This window comes from Lonchura striata, chromosome 1 (genome assembly GCF_046129695.1).
Source record: "Lonchura striata isolate bLonStr1 chromosome 1, bLonStr1.mat, whole genome shotgun sequence".
Lineage (NCBI taxonomy): Eukaryota > Metazoa > Chordata > Aves > Passeriformes > Estrildidae > Lonchura > Lonchura striata.
The window spans coordinates 151,741,106-151,763,492 of record NC_134603.1 but is presented as its reverse complement, the minus strand read 5'-3'; the positions used below and the strand labels follow the sequence as shown (position 1 = coordinate 151,763,492).

General features: G+C 41.4%; 1 protein-coding gene across 1 annotated transcript in view; it reads left to right on the top strand.

The window, feature by feature from the left end:
• SCN5A (sodium voltage-gated channel alpha subunit 5) overlaps positions 1–22,387 on the top strand; it is a 217,582-nt gene that overhangs the window by 78,487 nt on the left and 116,708 nt on the right. Inside the window, exons 8-12 of the mRNA XM_077789465.1 lie at positions 12–75; positions 12,971–13,112; positions 14,770–14,967; positions 18,788–18,964; positions 21,384–21,785. Of these exons, the coding sequence (XP_077645591.1) occupies positions 12–75; positions 12,971–13,112; positions 14,770–14,967; positions 18,788–18,964; positions 21,384–21,785 (983 nt within the window). The remainder of the gene's footprint in view (positions 1–11; positions 76–12,970; positions 13,113–14,769; positions 14,968–18,787; positions 18,965–21,383; positions 21,786–22,387) is intronic.

The window sequence follows — 22,387 nt, the reverse complement described above, 5'->3', positions numbered from 1 at the left end:
CTCTGTTGCAGTGAACTATTTCATTAAAAACGGTACAGAAGATGTGTTACTGTGTGGCAACAGCACTGATGCTGGGTAAGTAGTTTAAAAATATCTTCAATTCTGGTCTGGTTTTGTTGCCATTATTATTATTATTATTATTATTATTATTATTACTACATTTTCCTCTAGTTCTGTCCACTTTTCACCAGCATGAAGTAGCTATTTCAACTTCCTTGGGTCTAGGCATAATAGTAGAGAGGATAATGACAATATTGTGCATAGTAATACAATTTTCTCAACTGCAGGGAGGAGAAGTTTCTATGTGTCACTTCCTCAGGTTTAAAATCTTTAGGGGCCTTATTACAGTTCGTTTTCAATACATTTGAATTTCTCAGTAAAAAATAGTGAAAACTAAGTAAAATTTTGGCTGAGTGGAGAGTATTCTAATGGAAATGAAACAGAACACCTGGAGGGATTTAAATTGATGATGAATTCCTGGCTTTTGGCAAATGAAGGTAAACAAATCAACAAATGTCCCAAAAATAGCATGTTTTGGAAGTGGGAAGGTACTCAGGGTTGAATTGTGATCTACATTTGCACTTGATTTGCTTATGGATTATATGTATTTCATTTTCTCATTGTATAGACAGTGAAGCAACCCAGGGGTGTACTAACATCCTCTGCATAAAGGAATTTATTCATATCCTTGCCATCTATAGATGCCAATGGTTCCTCCTGCATCCCATCCCCAGGGTCCAAGTGGACTGGCAGAGTGTGTGATTTTATTTGACAGCTTCTCATGATCTTGATGCAAGTGGAAGAGTTCAGACAGAATGAAGGAGATGGGATCTTCTGTGGTCAGAGGAAATTATCAGCCAGGCAAAGATTGCAGGCTGTTAGGAGTTGTAGGAAGAGGTGTAAATTATCCTGGAGTAGTGGACAGAGGAGCTTCTGAGCCAAATATGTGAGAGCATTTGAACCAGGGAGGTGGGTGTCTTAGGCCAAGGGAGGAGGTGAGATGATCTAATTCTGAAGGAAGATGTTCTGAGCTGGTAGAACCAAATGTGGAAGACTGGGGGAAAAAAAAAGAAGTTTCATTTAGGAAGAATTTAATGAGGAAATAAAAGTCAGGAAGATGAAGGGAAGATACAATCTGAACTTGCTTGTGGACAAAAAGGCAAGAAAAGCCCTCAGGTCCCAGGGAGGGTTGTTTTGCTTTCTGCTGCTGCTGCCTGTATCTGTATTGACATGAGACAAAGGGAAAGCTCAGTGTCAGCCTTCCCTCTGCAGGCCTGCTGTGTCTGATCCGTAGTTAGACTCCAAGATCCTTGGGCAGAGGGCCATGCTTTCCCCTTTGTTTGTTCCTCGGGAGGTACAATGTCAGCATCCATTAATTAAGGCCTTTGTTGATTGTAATACATTGTGTTTATCCAGGCTCAGGCAGAACTCCAAGACTATTGGGATGTTTCCCGGGAATCCCAGGATCTGGCAATCTCCATTGTGCTGGAGAACCTCAGCCTTTGCAAACCAATATTGGGAAAAACAAGTGCTCTGCACAGCAACAATATTTTGTGTGTCAACAATATTCATTTTTCTCGCTGATGACCTGAGCCATGGCTGCTCGTGGGCTATGCTGAAAGAGTTGATTGCTACTGCTTTGGAATTGTTCAACTGGTGGGAAGTTAAATATCAATCCAATATCCGTGGAGTGCTTATATGTTGGCAGCCTGTGTGGATTTAAGAGTTAGTTTGTAGCAAGGCAAATGAGCAAAGCCACCCTCTTTCCTTCCCGTAAAAGTTAATAAATTGCAGTGTGTCAGCAAAAAGCCGTGACTGGAGAAAAGCTCTGGTGGAGGCACTATGCCCACAAGAGAGTTACAGCCTGAAATAGCCAGGGGAGAACTTGCAGTTCTTGAGTATAAGAGGACAAAAATTACACCTTCAAACTGAGTGTTCTTGTGCTTGTTTTGATAAATACATCAAAACTGTCAGTGTTTGTGACATCAAGGGAAACCAGCTTTCCCTTTATGCCTTGTTTCTTTCTTCTTCAGCCTTTTGCTGTTTTAGTTAAGTATTTAATACCACTGGGTAAGGCTTGAGTTTAAATGCCTAAAAATGGGTAATAAATATTCCTACTTATGCTGTGTTTTTTTAGCTTAGGATTAGTAAGTGTTGTCTCATCTGCTATACATTGTACAGAGTTACTGCTAGTCATCCACTGCTGTCGTTTAAAGGCATGAAGATAATTAGAAAAATGATCCTCAGGCCTCAGGGGATGTGCAAAGTCGTGTATTCCCACCTGTTGGGACAGGGAGAGCATAATTTACAGGCTGATGTATCTAACAAGTAGATTTCTTTTCTCTCACCCCTCAAAGATTGAAGGCAAGAGCAAGAGTGGTCAACAGAAAACCAAAATCTGCATGCTTGGGACCTTCTGGGGAGGTTTCACCACAGGAGCAAGGGAAGGGACGTCAGAGGAAGTAAATAAATGAGGATGTGGTTCCCTCATTTATTAGTAATGAAATTCATGCCAAGGGAGGATGCTTTGATTGGGAACCCATCAGGGCATCAGGAAGGTGTGGTAAGGAAAGAGAGCTGGCAAGGCCGTGTCTGAGTGTTCACAGCATTTATGGGATGTGTTTTGCTCACAGTTTGAATTCATCAGCCTCTGGGACACACTGAGGACCCAAAGGAAATTCAGGGAAGGGCAGTGTCATGTGTTCTCCCCTGGAAGGATTTGTTGTTAGAGTGAGGGGTATCTGTGTTGTGGCCAGGATATTAAATCTTGAGGTAATTGAAAAAGCCATTTCAGTGCATTTTTAAAAGCATGTTAATGACACTCTGAGGTTTGTCTGGTTGCTGTTATTATAGAAGAGTTAAAAAAAAAAATCCAAATAAATCTGCTATGGCAATTGTTAGGTGATGAGACTCAAGTAGTCTAATGTAAGAGCGTGTAATGATGGAGACTGCAACCTGAGCTGGAGTAGCAAGCCAAAATCAGCAGGGGAATGATCATCAGTGGATTCTATATCACAGGCAATCTAATTATCTCCAAGGTGGGGGCTTTATTACATTACTAGGAATGACTGTTTTCTGAACAAGCACCCAAGCTGCCAATAAAGCAGGAGGTAATGGATCTAGGTAATATTGATTCCAGTTCAGAAGGGATTTGAATAGATGTATGTCACTCAGCTGTAGCAAATGTGTGTCTAGTACTTGACCTGGCAGAGAGGCAGGGAAAAAACCCATTTATTTGCATTTCTAGATATGCTCAAGCAACCTCAAGAATCTACTTTAAAAACCATGCTGCAGAGACATGGTAGGAATCAGGGAGGTATGTCAGGGAGACGTGGTAGGTCAGAGAGATGGCAAATTTCTTAGGTGCACAAGGGCAAATCTGTCTGTGGGTTTCCCATGTGATGCCTCAGAAACCTTCTTGAACCCTGAAATCTGACTTTTCTTCCTTTAATCAAGCAAAACTTTTTTGTTGCTTTTCATTTTGTTTATCTGACTGCATTTTCCCCCTTGATGTACAGCAAGAATTTGTTTTGTGCTTACAAGGAACAGAGTACAATAGAAACAAGAAGTAACTTTTGGAGAAAAGAGAAAATCAAATGTTTGTGATCAAAGATATTCTTTGGCTCAAAGTGACACCTGCTTGGTGTTTCACAGCAAGAACATTCAGAAAACTACACTGATAGAAAAATGCTTTGCTCTGTGTGTCACAGATTGGTCAGACTGGGAGCAGTGCTAAAATTAAGGCTCTCTAAACAAAACAAAACAAAACAAAAAAAAATTAAAGTAGTGCATTTGCAGTTGTTGATGTTTTTAGATGCGTTTGGAGGTTAAATTTAGTAGTTCTTTTGGATGTTGCTGCACTGGGATATACACAAATTGTTTCTCTTTGCAATTTCAGCATCTTCTATTTTATTTGTTTAAAATAAATGGAGGAAGCTCAGATAGTCTGATTTTTAAAAAAGGATTACAAATTCTATAAATTTGCTTTTCAATTTAATCCCCAGTATATATCTTATCCAATGTTGAACACCTTATTTCAGCCTCAAGGAAGGTGCAATAAAGCCCCAGTACAATGGTCAAATATTTGAGAGATCTTAGATGGGAGCAGAAGGTGGAAACTGCTCTTTCCTTAGTAAAATCTAGTCCTGGCATCAAGTGGAGCATGATTTGTGAAGGCTGCAGAACAGCAGGTAACAGTAGGCACCACCACATACTTCCTATAAAAATAGATATATTTTATATCTCTCTTATATATTTCTTTATATCTGTTTTTTATCTCTCTCACATCCTATATGTCTGCCCTCCTGGGCCCACCTTCAGATCCAAGGAGGCATCCTGCTGGAGCACACCACCACCAGAGCAGATTGCCAGTGGGGAGCACATCCAATCCTCCCACGCAATTCCAGCTTGTTCCTTCTTGGTGGCATTTAACCCCTCACTCTGGTGAGGTGACCAGCACTGCAGAGTCCCCTGCTTCTCCACACAGTAAAGATTTTATGGGGGCTGCAGCAGTGTGGAATTATCTGTCTGTGAGAAAGGAAGGTACATTTCAGCTCTAAAGCATTTTCACTTTCATCCTGCTGTAATTTCACAGAGATGTTTGTCTGCTGTGTTTAGGCTGCTGTTTTTATTTTCCCTCCTGCCTGAAGGTTTGGTTGAGCAATAGAAACAGCAAGGAAATTTGTCCAGTAGGAGAAGGAGACAAGATGCTGTCAATGTACAAAGTAAACAGACAGACACAGAAGAGAAACTTTAATTCTTTCTTTTTTACTTTTTCATTTGCAATTACAACAAGGAGCTAGCTTTTCAGAAAAGTATACATGTTTTAAGTCATTTTTGCCCCCTTTGGATCAGACTGTTTAATTTTTTTTTACCCTTACACATCATATGTCCTGTGTATTCAGCTCATGGGCAGGAATAGTCTACAAAATCATCCTGACAATGAAAGAACATTTGCATCATGTCTGTACTGATATTACCAAAACAGACTAGCGAACAGGAAGGAAAAAGCAGCCAGTAAATCTACTTCAGGAGCAACAAGAAAGCACCTTTGGCAACTGCATCCTAGTAATTGTTGCTATAGAAACTTTAGCTACCTTTATTCTTACTATGACCTTGATTTTTCTTAACAGGATACATTAAAATCATGTACACTGTGAGGCAAGATGGTTTGGTAAATTCTATCACTGAGCTCACTGCATATAAGGGATGAAAGAATGACCATGTGCTGTAGTGCTCCTCAAAGTCTTTGTGTCAGTCCTTAACTCTTTCTAAGGCATTATCAGGAAAAAAAAAACCTAAAACAAAACAACAAAAAACCAAGAAACACCCTTTTGTTTTCTTCTGTGTTGTGGCATTTTACTAAGGTAATGAATACCCACCTGTAAAATGGCATCAGATGCCTGTTTTCCTATCTCCATGAGCACCAAAAGCAGTGTTTTTGTGGCAGTTTCTCCACATCACCCTCCTGTCAGCGCGCTCCTTACACGTGCGGCGATGCAGAGCTTTGATCTCTCTGAGATGTAGTAACATTCCTCTGCCTTTATGCATCCTCCACGCAGTGATTTAAAGCCCCTTGTAAAGGCTTATCACAGCCCTGAAGGGTAGAGAAGAAACATGCTCCGTGCTGAGGAGGAGAGCTGCTATCGGGTGCCTCCACCAGTGCTACTGCAGCTCTCACCCAGAACTTGGCAGGGGGGAGCCTGGAAAAATGGGTGTGTGCCAGAACATCTCCAACAGCATCCAGCAACACAGCCCCAGCTGCACCAGAAACTGGGCAGCTGCACCAGGGGAAAGTGCACACAGCTGACCCTGGTTTTCTGCTGCTGGCAATTAGGACTATTGCAGCTCTAAGTTGCCTTAACTTATATCTGTGTAGTTATTATTATTGCTGTTGTTATGAATTCTTTTCCATAAGAAAGTCATAGGTTCAGGCCATATTGTGCTGAATGCTGGATAAATAGGGTGAGAAGAGCTCTTTTGACTTGGAGGTTTGACATTTCAGAGGTGTAAGTCTGGATGAGTGGGGTGCAGGTGTTGCACATGGACACTCCTGGGGAGCAACACCAACACCTGATTGAGTTTTCATCATTAATCAGACAGAATTTTGACTTTTCTTCATTTAATCAGACAGAACTTTTAATTTTGTTTATCCAACTGCATTTTCCCCCTTGATGTACGGCAAGAATTTGTTTTGTGCTTACGAGGAACAGAGTACAATAGAAACAAGAAATAACTTTTGGAGAAGAGAGAAAATCTTCAGAAAATCTTTCTCTTTCAGGAGAAAGCCCTGGTTGCAAGCCGTGTCAGGACTACCCAACTTTGTCAGGCAGGTCATGGTCTCCCAGTGTTTAACTTGCTGTAGAATGGGTCCATTCCAAGAAATGGGATACTGGAGCTTTGGCATGTGCCTAATGGGATTGTTGTGTGCACTACCCTCTCCAAATACAGCCTGATGTGGTACAGCTGGGCTGACAGGTGGGAGAGCCTGTAAAGTTTGCTTGAGTGAGGAAGGGGACACAATTTCCAAATGTGTCCTCTTCAAATGTCACCAAAGCAAGGGTATTTTGGTAATTACTGTGTTTTTTAAACTACTAGAGCTAAAAATGTAATTACATCCCAGATTATCAAGCAATACTAGTGCATTTGTTTCAAACCTTCAGGTTATGCAGTACACCTTAAATGAATTTATCTAGTTCCTGATGTAAATCACATAAGATTTTCCATTGATCTGAGCTGGCTACAGTGACAGGAGAATCAGGATGATCTGCTCATGGTGAAAAAACCTCTTGCCTGAGTGTGTTAAACAAACAGGAAGCAAGTATGACACCTCAAAGGTGCTACAGGGACCATGGGCATGACTTGAGGAATTATAGAGGTTTAGGAACAATAATAACAGTCCCCATTCCTAGGGATCAGTGGTGTGTTTGGAAGATCATGTCTCTGGTCAAACAGCAGCAGTAGGGATTAAATCCAAATCCACTCAATTCTTAAGGAGGGGTAATATTACCTCTTAGTCAAAGCTGTAATAAGCTCATCAGCCACATGAGAGGAGCAGACTTACTAGAGTCTACAGCCTTCATTAGGCAGTAATCTACTGTTATGTTTATGATGATAAATTATTGCCCTACATTTTGTTTGGTGGGTTAGACAGAAGCATCGGTGTCTGGCCACTGGATTGAGTCAGAGGAAATAAGATCTTGCTTGCCTGGCTGCAGTGTGGAGCCTGAGGAAGGCAGGTTGCAGGAGAGGGATTTGTTCCCCTCTCAGTTCGTGGGCTGAATCCACAGCTTCTCCATCTTCCTGAGCGAGCAGCCAGTGGGGGAGGCTCAAACTTTTCCTGGATTTGAGTCAGCAGCGTGCAGGCTGCTGCACCTGGGTCAGGTGCTCATGGGCACCTCCTTCTCTTTTCTCCTCCAGTTTCAACTCTTGGTAGATGTTGCTCTTTATTCTGAGCATTTCTTCTCTTCTTTGTCATGATCGCTTTTTTTTTCCCCCCTCCATTTCCCTGCAGTGTATAGTTTAATTTGCTTGCACTTCCATCATTTCAGACAATTGGCACCCCTTCCCTTGCCTTTAAAAATGTCCTTCATGTTCTCTCTGTCCATTTGGATTCTTGGAGTGAGAGCTGCTGTGAGCTCCTGGTCAGACCTATTCAAGACAAAGCACGGGACTGCAAGTCAGATTTTGGCTTTTAGGTGGTAATTAGTGGGGAGCTGTAAGTCAGACACTCTAACCATGATTAGTCTTTAATATTACAAAACAAGAAAGAGCAGGAGAATGAAAAAAACCTGTGACTTTCAAGCACATGAAGCACCCACTGACATCAATGGCTTTGGCTGAAGTGCCGCTGGCTTTTGGCCCCTTTCTCCTACATGCTCAGTTACCCTTACAACATTCATTTTTTAAAATGTTTTCCTGTTTTAGAATGGGTTGTTTCATTTTTTTAGGTAAGAACAAATGTTAGTCTAAGGATTTTTGTTCCCCACAGTATGATCTTCTAACTTGACTGCTGTCTCTTCTCTCAGAGTCCAGGAAAGGAGAAAATATGGAAAGTGCAGGGAAAAATACTCAAGTCTGTGGTCTAAAGGAAATCTAAGCCTCTCTTTTGTGGTCTGTGGACTTCAGCAGGATGAGGAGGTTGAGGAAGACTCTACTGTGCACATCAACCAGCCATGGAGGCCACGGGCATTGTCTGTCCTTCAAGGGCTGCCAGGCTTTCAAACCTCACCTTGGGGTTTCCATTTCAACCACCAGGGAGACTTCCACTCCCCAGGAATTAGCCATGTGCCAAAGACATCAGCCTCAAACTGTTCAGCTTGATTTCTGCATTCCTAGACCTAAGGTGTGACCTAAGCAGGAACACTAAGGGACTCTTAACAAAATAGGGGTTTGGATTTTTAATTTTTGCTGTGTCTGTGGTATGTGCTTCACTGCTTCTGTAGTGAGCAAGCCAGAGTGTCCCTTTGTAACCTAAACCCAAGGAAAGTGCAGCCTTCACCTCACAGCTGTCATTGATGTTGACTCCTGGTAGCACATGGGAAACCCTCCCTGCATTTTCAGGATCTGGATGTTACAATCCAGTCCATGGATGTTTTACAAATCTTCCTTTATTGCTCAACCCTATTGGCCACTGTAGCCTGGATCAGCAGCTTGCTTGGCTTGCCTAGATTAAACTCTTGAGACAGAGCATTTTGTAATTATGCCCCTCAGCTACAGCTCTCTGGCATTCCCAGCCTGTGTTATTTAAACCAAAGCTGTTTCTTATGTCCTTTAATTTCCTGTACCAATGCCAGCTTGCAGTGGTGATTACAGCCTGATGGATAGGTAGGTAGGCTGCTGCTTTTAACTTTTCTGAATCAATGACACTAATTTTATTGTGATCAATTGAACAGCATCCTGTGACATTCCTGTGGAGGATGGTATATTTATGTAGCTTGTTTTTGTTGCCCACCCCTGTGCATCAGAGGAGAGTACATTCCTCTCAAATGCTTCCCTGAGGTAAAAGAAGCTGAAGAGTTTGCAAAAAATCCAAAGGGGGTAGGCATAATGTCATACATGGTGGAAGGTTCAGTAAAATCTTGAGGCTCTTAAAAAAATCTTCAGAGGAAATGGTGTCAGTTGCAGAATAATATTCTCATGTGAGAGCCTTACACCTAAATTTCTGTAGTGTTTTTCTGGGAAGCAGCATTTTGTTTTCCTCTCAGTGTTTTTAACACGTTCCCATACCCTGTGGGTTATCTCTCTGTTGGCCACAAAAGAGGGTGAGTAGGAATGAGGAGTTGACAAGTAGGAAATTCTGTCTCAAGGGTCTGGTTGCCATAATAAGGGTGTAAGCTAACATTAACAACATTTTTGGGGCAGGGATCGTGCTTTTCATGCTGCAGCACCTCGTTTGAATGCTCTTAAAGCTGAAAAGAGTATTAGAGAAGTGTGTTTTCCAGGTTTCAGCTGGAATGGAGTTAATTTTCTTCCTTGTGGCTGCTAGAGTGGTGAATTTTGGATTTAGGATTTGATGGTGGTAGCACACTGATGTTTTCAGTTGTTACTAAGAAATGCTTCTACTAAGTGAAAGACTTCTCAGCTTCTCATGCTCTGCCAGTGAGGAGGCTGGGGGGACACAGGGAGCTGGGAGGGGACACAGCCAGGGCAGCTGAGCACAACTGGCCAGAGGGATTTTCCACACCACGTGCTCAGTATATGAACAGTGGGGGAAATCTGGCCATGAGCAGTTGCACTGAGCATCACTTGTGTAGTTCAATTATTTTATTACTGTAATTATTAGTATTATTATTATTTTCTTCCTTTTCTGCCCTATTAAGCTGTCTGTATCTCAGCACACAAGATTTCTTATTGTTACTCATCCTATTTTATCCCCCATCCCACTGGGGCTGGGGTGGGTGAGCAGCTCTGTGGGGTTTGGCTGCCAGCTGGGGTTAAACCATTCACTGTGGAGTCAGACAATGGGAAATGACCCATAAGGACAGAATGAAAAATGAAAAAATGTATTATATGTGTATAACACTAATTGTATTATAAACAGAAAATGTTCCTCTGAGAGACTGCTGCTCACTTTCACAGTCAGAGGGGTTACATCTCTATGTCCTACAGATTTCCAAGCAAAGTAAAATGCTTTGAGCACTTGCTCAAAAATTCTTCATCAAAAGTTTCCCTAGAAAGCAACATTGGCAGTGAACTTGAATGACTTTGTATCCTCTAATATGTGCTCAGAAAATTCCTATGAAAATTCAACCCAACGCTCTTAAATCCCCTTTTTCTCAGATTTTGTTCAAAAGGGTGAAGAGATTAAGACAAAATTCACCCTACTAACTGACATTCAGAGGAAAATCTCATCCTTCTCAATAATTTATATTAATGGCAAAATGGAAATTCTTCTGCCTAAGATTTTAGGCAACTTATTCTAGAAGAAGCCTGATTTCCAAATAACTGCCCTGCCTAGGCTGAAGTCCACCATTAAAGTAACCACCAGCAAAGTTTCTCTCAGCTGCATTGGGTTGTTTTAGCCATTAGTAATAATGTTAAAATAAGAACAATGAGACCGGATCAATGGAGCCACTTGGGATTTCTCTTTAGGGAGAGATGAAGGAAAGGGCTCTGCGCCTCTGGCCATGATCACGAAGTTTCCAACCATACCCACTGTGGGAGTGAAGTCATTTTCTCATGGCAGAAATAATCAGCCTTACAGAAATGGTCGTGTCTTGTGTAGACACGATGTCTTAGAGCCAGCAAAGGGAATTTCCTTCTCAGGAGCCTGGAGAATCCATTTCTCAGAGTTCCTGAGCAGCTGAGTGGCACATCACAGTCCATGAAGGTTCTTTGCTGCAGCAGATCACACAGAAATCTCACATCTCTGCAGCAGAGTGACAGCAGATGCTGCCTTTGGGAGAGAGGAGGTTTAGTGAAAAAGTCTGCCTCAAAAAAGGACCTGGGTATACAAGAGACATTCAGTGTGCATCTGCATATTTGGGGGGGTTGGGGGGGAATATGTAATTTCTGCATTTTATTATCTTCTAACTCAGTAATGTTACTGTATTTTTTATTGAAGTGTGGCTTTTATTAGGAAAAAATAGGTAGTCAATCTAGGAAAGATCTAGAAGGAGGCATTTCTAGACTCGCAGGGAAAAAATTAGGAGTGACTCTTTCTTTCTTTGTGAGATATAATTGTTATTATCTGAATTCTCAACTGGTATAAGCTAACTTGGCTCTACCCAAGGTGACAGAATCACTTATTATACCCCCACTTGTGTGCAACATCTAATTCACTAAACATCAGCTGTTCATTTTTCATTGCTTTTTCTGAAAACTACTGTAAACAAAGATCTGCACACATTTTGCAATGCTTCAGCACTCCTTTTATCAGTGTTCAAAGCAGACTTACTTTAAAATTTGTGATTCACTACTGATATTAAATTAAGATTCTAAAAGTGCTGTTGAATGTCTAATGGTGGTGGCAGACAACATAGATTTGTATAAAAACATATTCTCATTTTGTCATGCAATAGAGATTCCTCTGCTGTAAAATTTATTTTATATCTGTATAAAAACTATAGTTTTTAAAGAAAAAGAACACTGGTTTTCACACTGACAAACACTCTACTTTCTCAGGGATCAATTATTTTTTCTGGAATTTAAAAAAATAGTTTGCTTTATTTGTATTTCTGCTTTGCATTTCAGTTTCTGGCAATATTCTGCTTTGGTAAAAAAGTAGCAGCGATTGAGAAGCTCTAAGATATTTTTCTGGGAGAAAATGAAGCTGAAAGCTATACAATTGATGTGACTGGTGACATGTCCAAAATCCCTCATGTCCCAAGCATCCCCAGTTGTGGCAGCTGGAATTTGCAGGGAATTGTACCAGGTTCATCTCTCTCTGAAGGATTAGAAGAACAGGAAGAGCTGGTGTAACTGCACATTCTGCTGAGATGCTTCTCCAGATATTAGACAGTTCTCACCCAAAAAATTCCCAAATACCATAAGGCTCCAGGGCACTTGATCTCCCACTCTCTTCCTAGGATACATGCAGAAGAAAGCCTTTGCATATTTCTATGTGTTCAATTCTAGTGGATCATACCTTATTTTTTGGAGAGTGGATTCTGATCTGCAAGAGCTGTGGGGGTTTTTGACTAATCTGTTCTGAGAGAGAGGCTGGCACCTCGACCCAGGGTCTCTTCTACCTTGTGTTTCACTTGATGATGCAGTTCAGTGCTTACACAGTACCACTGAGAGCACTTTTTATCTCTTCTGGCATATGGGACTAGAAAATTACTTGTAAAGAGCCTCAAAGGTTAATGAGAGCCAGCGAAATTCGTGCTATCTGCATGCCATGTAATACAGTAATCTACAAGACACACAAGGAAAGCGTTTCCTGGCAGAAATAGAAAAAATGTCATGACCCCAGACTGTGGCGGTGAGTGGAACAAAGGGCTGGGTTTCTTAGATTAAACATTTAATCCTTTTGTGGGGTGAGTGAGGTCAGGCAAAGGAAGCAATCAGGAAGGTGCTCCAATAGCACAGGCTGGTGGTGTCTAGCTACTGTCAGACTGAGTAACCAAAAGAGCAGGTTCACCATCACAGTGTTACCTGCAACTGTAACAGGAGACACCAGGTTTTTGAGTCTTAATTAGGAATAAGTGCCAAGAGAAATCATATATAAGCACCTAATTCCAGTCTATTCAAAAATTTGTGAAATGCTAGGTGATTATTTGTCATTGCAGCTCCTGCTATGATTTTTATTTTCCTGTTTATCCTTTCAAAGAAAAAAATAAGGTTGACAAGACCTTGGATATTGTGAAGTAACATCACCTCTTTCCTGTGTTTTTACACCGTGAAGGAGCTTATCATGGATGACCTGTGCTCTTAACCAAGAGCATTGGATGTGTTTCCCTGGAAATCAGTTTCTCCGTGTTGGAGCCATCTCAGGTGCATCTCACAGATTGCATTTCATGTTTTGCAGCACGTGCCCTGAGGGATATATATGTCTGAAGGCTGGGGAAAATCCTGACCATGGTTACACAAGCTTTGATACTTTTGGCTGGGCCTTTCTCTCCTTGTTCCGTCTTATGACTCAGGATTACTGGGAACGTCTTTACCAACAGGTATGAGGTCATTTTAGTACTGTTTTAGATTAAAAAATATAAATAAAGGCATCATCTTGTTACAGTGGTATATACAACAATTAAAGACAAGAAAGAATTGCTGGTTATTAGGTAAACTGTGCTTTGTGTATGTTCTAGAGAAGGCTAATCAGATGTTCTGGAGAAGGACAATCAGTCCTCCACTCTAATTTTCTTAAGAGTGATGATGTCTGAAGACATTAGGCCAGGTGTTTGGGGAAATTGAGAAAAAGTGGCACTGAGACAAAGACCCCAATTCACCTGAGTCTAAATGAAGTTCACCACTTAAGGAAGATCACCACATCACCACTTGGGGATTTTTTGGCAGATGGTGTAACACAAGTTAATCTTTGAGTCCAGCTCAAGAAAAGGCCAGAGAAGCACCTGTGTTCTTGTTCACTTGGATATCTGCTTTTGCAAGGTGTGGTGATGAGCACAAATTCAGAAAATGGCAAAATTATGTGATGCATTTCAGTTCTCTCTGCTGCAAGCTCTTCATCATGGACCCCTGACAGACAGAGGCACAAACAGATCCAGACTCAGCTCACAGTCACATGCAAGGTGGTCCCTGAATAAATGCTCATTTCAGCATGCATTTCCTGAAATGTGTGCAAACCCCAAAGAACTACATCTGCCAGCTTGGTACTGAATTACATTCTCTGTCCGTGAAGCCACTGCTGCATCTCAAACCTGCCAAAACTGGAAGGTGATCATATGGAAATCAGGGGATGACTTTGACAGAACTACTCTGAAGGTACTGAGGTAAACATTGCTGAAGATTTGGGGGATTTCAGCTTCACATACAGCCAGTTATGCAATTTCACTTCAGGAAAATGTAAAACAAGGAAACTGAAGATCCTTTGAACAGCTGTATTCACTTGCTTGACAAAGAACTACGTGTACAGCTCTGGAAGACATAACCTGTCATGGCAAATAAGGGTGAACATCACTCCATTTTATTATTTGACCTTATACTATCACACAGTGTTTTCTGTCAGTAGTATCAACTCACTGAGCATGGGGCATATCTGTTACATATCTGTTACACATAAGCTGTCCCCCTAAATTTTGATTATGCCAAAACATCTGTTGAAGAACCAGGGGATACATTCAACAGAGCCCAAGGTTTGTTCTTCTCGTCCTGACACCGATGTCTCAATGATATTTGGGTGAGTTGCACCCTAAACATGTATTTTTCTCCCTGAAAAAGGATCTGGATTGTAGATATCTGAAGGGATCCAACATGAATCCCACTTGGATGGTTTCTACACACTAGACAAAACTAGATTGAACTGTGGGGGAATTTTTCACTGCAACTGACTCTAATATCTATTCTAAAATAAAACCAGCAGAGATATTTGGTGCGAGAGGAAAGCATTGAAAGCAATATTCTTTTATAAATTAATTCACTGCAAGGCACACAATTTTTGATTAAGGTATAAAAATTTATTGGTGAGGAGATTATTTCCTTGTATGTGGTTGTCATTTCTCATCAAAGGCTTTCTGTTTGAACTATTAACAAAGGCTGAATTCAATTATATTATAAACCTAATTTTAAAATAAACCCCTTCCTCTCTTTATTTTTTTTTCTTTTTAAAAACATGGTAAAGCTTTGTTAATTTTACTTTTGCACGTACAGACTCTCAGATCTGCTGGGAAGATCTACATGCTTTTTTTCATGCTGGTCATCTTTCTGGGCTCATTTTACCTGATCAACCTGATTCTGGCTGTTGTGGCCATGGCATATGAGGAGCAGAACCAAGCCACGATTGCTGAAACAGAGGAGAAGGAAAGAAAGTTCCGGGAAGCCATGGAGATGTTGAAGAAAGAGCAGGAGGTCAGTGAATTATGTGACATGATTAGCCTTGAGTGACTTGAACAAATGTTACCTTGGGATCCACGTCCTCTTTATTTTACATTTGTGTGATAAACAAAGTAAGAGTTTGCTTGAAAGCACTTTTATGTTTATTGTACTGGACAAAGTTATTGCAACTTTTTTTGTGTGTGAAAGAAAAATTACAGTCCTCCCTCTTAGGAGTGGGGCCATTTGGGGTTTTCATATCCAGAAGTGTACTGTTTTAACCATGTCACGTATGCCAGCAGAGAAATTGAATATAGTTTAGCATGTGAGATGTTTTAATGATGGCAAAACAACATCTGCATTTGAGCACAACCCAGCTATTTTGGTAGCTCAGCAAGAGCCCCAGCTAGACCTCCTTCCACCACCCCTTTAGCATTCATTGTTTCTTCACTGTCTTGCTCAACCTGCTGTAAATCCAATTGTTTGATAATCAAGGTAAAGTTGCAGATTAACCTCTTTGAAGAACATACAGCTTCATTCCTGGAAAAGTAAACAGGCAGACCTTGAGGTTAAGATCTGCAAATTATGCAAAGGGTATGGATTTAATGTTATGTCATAAATTTAAACAAACCAGGGAGGCCAAATGGTTGATGTAGCCTTATAGCCTTAATAACAGTATTTAATTTGCATGTGGTTTGTGTGGGGTAGAAAGCTTTTATTAAACAGCAGAAGAGAACATTTTAGGTGCTGTGAACAAGAAGACAATAAGAAAATTAGTCTGAAATAACACATAGCACTGTAGTTCAGAGAAATAAATCCTTGAAACACAATATAAACTAATATACATAATTTTCTTTTTGGTACATTTGGCTTCAGGGCCTAATCCAAAGCCCATTTAAATCCTTGGAAAGAAAATAGAAAATGCAATTCACTCTTGACAAAGTGCTAGTAGTGGCTTATGAATCATTTAAGTCCTTTTAAAGATCCTCTTTGATAGTTTAAGTAATAGGTAAATGCAATTTAGTCCATATACAGCCACTTTGAACAGAGTAACTCTGCCATAACCTAAGGGAACAAACTGAGTTCCAGCTCGTACCTATTTTGTACAAATTTTCATGTGTATTGGCTCCAGCTGAGCTCTTCCTAATAACAGTCAACTTTGGTAGCCCCAACTATAATTAAAGATATTTAAGAATTTCATTTTGAAGGCTTTGATTTCAATTAAGCCTGTGTATACAAAAGAAAAGGAACATTAAGCCCAGAAAGCATAATGTGTCAAAAAACAAGGTTGCCCCTGAAAATCTGAATTTTTCCCATTTGTTTGTATGCTTTGTAATAGAGTCATTTCTTCAGCCAGGCATTTCTCATCTTCCCTGTGCAGTGCAAAGGGTGGACAGTGCATGACTTGAGAGCAGCTCTTTGCTTTCTCATCCTTTGTTCTGTTGCCTTAGGCCAGCTCGAGCAGAATTCCCAGCTCAGGCAGTCAAAGCCTGCTTGGAAGAAAAAGTGACTAATTTCCTCCAAGGTTTTTCAGAGCCTCTTGCCACTGCTCAGACTCCATGTGCTTCAAAAATGCTCCTTTCTGGTTGCAGTACTCCTGGAGTATTATCCTGGTTTTATGGGAAGGAAGTTGAGGAGTGGAGTGATTTGTGTCTGTGATGTTCACTAATGAAGTTCAGTAATTCCGCAAATCAACTCCTGGCATTTCAAAGTAGACATTTGGAAGAAGAAGCTCAGGAAAGGGAATTGGGTGGCTGCACCATGGAGCTTTCAGATGTCCTACTGAGATATCTCACCCCAGTCAGAGCTACTCAGTTTTAGTCTGGTTCTCCAAACCTCAGTCAAGATTTTGGTTTTTACTTTCTCACTGTACCACTAAGTTCTTGCCTCAAGAGCTCTCTTTTGCATAATCCTCATATCAGGGCTCATGTGAACTAAGGTTTCCTCCTATCCTTCAGCCACCACATGTCCTTGCCAGGTGTGCCTGGTTCCACACATGTTTCCTGCCCCTGGAGTTGTTGCAGAGGGTTAAGGCTGCAGTGCCTGAGGAACAGGACATGGTGCAACCACAGGAACCCAAACAGAACCCAAATGGGTGCATAGGCAGGACATGGGGACATCCTCAACCCAGGCTGGATGGGGCACAGAGGAAGCTGGTAAGATGTCCCTGCCCATGGCAGCAGGGTTGGATGAGCTATAAGCTCCCTTCCAACACAAGCTGTTCTGTGCTTCTATGGTCCTCCATGCCATGAAGAGCAATTCAGCCCAAATGCTTTTTCAATATCTGAGAGAGGTATTGACTGCAGAAACAATTCAAGCAATAGGTATGAAAATGATAAGAAACTAAAAATTAGCTTATTTTGCAGTATGAGTGCAGCATGATTAGTACACAACCTGCAATATTTTCTAGATGAACAAATTATGACAACAATCAAAAAGGAAAACCAAAACTGTTCAGTCCAGCTTTTATAATGTGCAGCATAAAGGGAGCAGAAATATAATTGATAGACCTGCTTGGGGACTATCAGTCAATTTATACAATTGGTCTAACACATTCCTAAATCTGAGCTTAACACCAAAAGACTTGCCAAATCTTTATGAAGAGAAAGCACTTCAGCATTGCAATTAAATCAATTGACTCAAAAAAAAAAAAAAAAAAAAAAAAAAAACAAACCAAGAAACCAACCAAAACAACCTAGACCAGTGTCTGAGCCCTCCTCCTCTCTGCTCTAAGCAGCTTGCTTATGAAAGATATTTCCCACAGGAATTAAGTTTTGTTGTGCTCTCAGCTTGATAGAGCTACCGCTACTCCTTGAAATACATGATTGATTCTTTACACGGCTGTTAAGTGCCTTCACTTTCCTTGGACTGATGCCTGTGGGAGGAAGGGAGTATTTTGCAGTGGAGACATGATTGCCTGTTTGATTCTAGTGGCTTGCAGACAATAGCACTGAGGATTCATCTGTTTCTCCTGTTCTGGGGAACCAGGAGAGGCTTTTTTTAACAATTCACTCTCTTCAGGTGTTTCAGCTGGGGGCTCTGCTTTGGGCTGGTCTCCAGGCCACCGATGTGGCCACCACTGGTTCTCCAGCACCTCCAGCACCTCCAAACCTGAGCCTTGTGCCCAGAGTCCCCTCACTCCTCCTGCCTGGGCCCCAGCTCTGCCAGCTCCTATCGATCCTTCCTCCTGGCTGCTCGTTTCCTCCCTGGGCTGTGGTTTTGGTGCTCAGGCTTTGGAATTGGGCTCCTGCTGGGCTCCCAGCAGCTGGTGTGTTATCTGCCTGCTCCTGCAGAGATCCCAGCAGATAGCCAGCACAGCATGGAGGCACATGGTACAGCAAAGGCCACCTTATCTCCAGTTCAGCCCATGGCTCTTTCTTTGCATCTCTGGTCGCAGCTGCCTGTGCTGCCATTGGGATAAGTGTTTACAGAAACGTGCCAGCTGAGCTGCCTGCTGCTCCTGGCATCCCTCTGTGCAGGGGAGGGAAAATCCCAGCAGCCAGCTGGGCTGCCCTCCTCTCCAGCCCTTCACGGGGCTGCAGTCCAGGGGAACTTTAATCTGAGGTTCCCCAACCTGAAATTTTTCTTTGCCTGGCACCAGAAGTGTTACTCCACGGCTGTACACGCAGGCTGTTCCTTCATGATATGTCAAACACTCTTGTGTGGGAAACCCCACATAAAAAACATCCTTTTATTCAGCCATTCCTAAGTTTTATATTCTTTATCTCCAGATTTTTTTAATATCTCTCCTATACAACATTAAAATTTAAAATGAAAAGTAATTTCTGAGCGGCAGTAGTTTTCACTGAAATCCTGAAATAACAATATTTATACCTTCTATAATCTTCTGATTTAGGCACTAGCAGCTAAAGGAATTGATTCAATGTCACTCAGCTCATTGGAAATGTCACCTAAAAGTGCAAAAGAAAGAAGAAATAAGAGAAAGAAAAAGAAATCTTTGGGGGCAGATGAATATGGAGAGGACCAAAGGAATCCCAAATCATCTGACTATGATGATGGTCAAAGGAGGATGGTAAGCCACAGTCTGAAACATCACTTGTTCCACACTGTACTTTCCTGGACAGGCCAAGTCTGAGCAAGGCAATTTAAATTGAAACTTTCAGAAGAAACAGGTATTTAATATCTTAACTGATATTAACATAGCAGATACAACATAAAGTCTGTGCTAGAACAGTGGAAGGAAACGTATTACCGCTTTATTTTTTTAATGAATTTAAAATGCCCATTAAACATTTTTACAAACCTAGTTTTTTCAATTTTTTTTCCATTTTTTTCCTTTTTTTTTTGCCTCAAGATTACCCTCGATCTGGTTTATTTTCTTTCATTCATTTGATGATATCTATCCTATCCCTACTAGAGATAAAAAAATATCTTAGTAGAAACTTACAAGGCTTGAAATAAAAAGAGAGGAGGAGAAAAGGAGGAAACTTGTCTCTGAGGGCTTTTTAAATATTATACAAAGACATTATTAACATTTTTATAGTCTTTTGCTAGTTGCCTCCAAGTCAAAACTTTGTGGCACTTGTTTCTACTTTCTATTGCAGGGAAGAAAAACAGAGTGACAGTGTTATTAAATAAGATTTTATGTAAATGTTCCTGACATGCATGAATATGAATCTGCCCATGCTGTATGTATCAAGGGATCATAAATAGCTCCAGATAATTTATCTTTGTTTAACTGAGGGCAAAGTTTAAATCAGTTTGTTTTGTTGTTTTGAATAGCCATGTAATGGGCTAAGTCATTTTCTATTTTGTTGTCAGTGAATTTAGGGATACTTGGCAGCCATAAAAAGCTCATAGAAGACATGTAAGTGGTGTAAGTAAATGTGACCAATTAATGACTCCTCAGCTCACAAAATTTACCCAGAGCTGGATTTCTGTAGATGACATGCATTTTTTAATCCAATTGTTAATGTTGTTGTCTCATTGGTCAAGAGGGTTGCATATCAAATTGCACCTTTTCTAAACCCAGAATTGCTCTTTAGCTTCATTCTGGATGGGTTTCAGGACACCACGTGCCCCAAGCACCGTGGATTGGAGCTGTGCATTTCCAGTTTATTTCTCAGATTAATATTCCTTGTTTTCACTTTTTGCCCCTGGATGTCATATGCATGAGAAGCATGGGAGACACATTTCAAAGCTGATAGTAAATCTTCTCTGCAAGGCTGTGTCTGGCATGGTTGGAGGGAATAAGGCTGAGTCATCATTCAGATGCTATCTTAGCAGCTGGAAGTGTGTTGCCATCAGAAATCAATCTCAATGACTGTGCCATGGAAACCCAGGCATGGATTTCTGACCAGCTGAAATTTGGTAGCAATGCAAAAGCTCTGTTTTTAGTTAGAAAGAGCCTGGGTTTTGTACTCCTCCATGTACCAGTGTCACTAAATGGCATCATTACATAACTCAGTGGTGTAAGCTACAGCACAAAATAAAATCAGGCTTCATTTGATTTGTCTGGTTTGTGGGTGCTGTGGCAGTCTGACCTCTCTTCATAGATACTTGGCTCATGGGAAAGTTCTGAAGAAGCTGGAAATTCTGTGCAGGCATAAATTCAAAAATATGTTCTGCCTAAATGCTCTTATTCGAGTAATTTCCTCTTTAGAAAAAAGACAAAGGGGTAGACTTGAATTCCTTAGACATTTTCTGAAGATCCCTTTTGCTCTGCCGGATTTTAGGTGTGTTTAGTCCTTGGCTACATCTTGCTGATGCTCTGGCAGAGTTGCAGTCTCACTAACTGACGTCAGAGTGGATCGTCAAGGCTGATATTTAAGTGAGGGAGACTGCTGTGTACTGAGGTTACCTAGCCCTTAAGCAGCCATGTGCACTGAGATAATAATTTTACAAACTAATAAACCATATCCCTCTTCTTGCTCTTGGTTTGTTTTTTGGTTTTTTTTCTTTTTCTTTTATCACCTTCTTCCGTCGTATTCTGCTGCTTCTTCTTCCCTCTTCTTCTCATTTTCCCTGCAGTTCATTTCCTGCCCTATTTCTTTATCTATTCTTCTCCCACTGCACTGTTCCTTCCCTAGCTGTAATGAAGATGTGTGATGATGCAGTAGATTGGAGCTGGATCCCCTTCCCTGCTCCTGTCTTCCACTCCTTGTGCTGCCCTCCCAGGTCCTCTGGCACTTGTCCCATGGGGGGGAGTAGAAGCAAAGGAAGTATCGCACTGAGAGCTGAATGCCACCTTGTCCCTTCCTATTTCAGTACATCTTTAATTGTCAAGTGTTAGACAAATGCCTAAAGGCTAGGAATGACTGTCCAACCTCTTAACTTTGCGGAGCCTGAATACCTGTAATTAAGCTTCTCTTTCTCTGAAGCGCTTGGTTTAAAATGGAACTTACTGCTCTCCCCCAGAACTTCCTCGCTCCTGAAAACGTGTTGCAAAATGTTGTTTCTCTTTCCCCTTTTTCCTTTCTGGGGGTTTCCAGACTCTCCTTGGCATTAGTTATGGTCCCAGTGCAAACTTGGTGAAGCGCAGAACCAGCCACGGAAGCGTTTTCAGTTTCCGACTCCGTGGCAGAGACACTTGCTCCGAGACAGATTTTGCCGATGATGAGATCAGCATCGCTGGGGAAAATGAAAGCCACCGGGGCTCTCTCTTAATTCCAAGATCTGGGAGGCGTCCAAGCGTGCAAAGTCAAGTGAGCCATAGTTCTCACCCTACTACTCCCAACTACACCCAGACGGGCAAAAGGAACAGCTCAGTGGATTGCAATGGTGTGGTTTCCCTGATAGGAGGAGGCACCGGGGCACTCAACCCAGACCCTACTTCTCCTGCAGGGTTACTGCTCCCCCCAGTTATTATGGAAAAGCCTGGGACAGGCAACCTGGTGAGTACTTTAAACATTTTGTATGTGATTCGCGCTCTCGTTTCCTTCTAAATGTTGTTGGAGATTGCTGTAATTTATTTGCACCATATGGAGTCTACAGTGAGAAACCCAGACCCACCATTCCAGTCAGGTGGGAAGACAATGAGTTAATTCACAGAGAAATATGTGCCTAGTGCCTCATCAGGGAGGTTCATGCCTTCTGGTGAGATTTTCTCTTCAGATCTGTCACGAGGCAAATACCTAAATCTTGAGTTTGACAGAGACTTTCTTTTCTTGAAGGGACAGTTTTAAACTTGATTTCTTTTGACTTTTGAATATTTGACATTGTCTGGTGGATAGAAAATTATGGGTTTTAAATGATTCCGTGAATCTTGCCATCTTGAGACTCTGTTTTCTCTTGCTGTTTGGTCTCTGTTTGCATCTGACCTCTAGTCTTCACTTGGGCTACTTGAGGAGGGCTGTTCCTTCAGTCCAAAGGTAGTTCCCAGAAAGGTTTAGCATCCAGTTCAAATAACATACAGGAAATATGAGCAGATGTTCAACAGATTTCAGCCCTTTTGCAGATTGCCAGCATTTTTGTTGCAGAGCAGCACCATGAGATG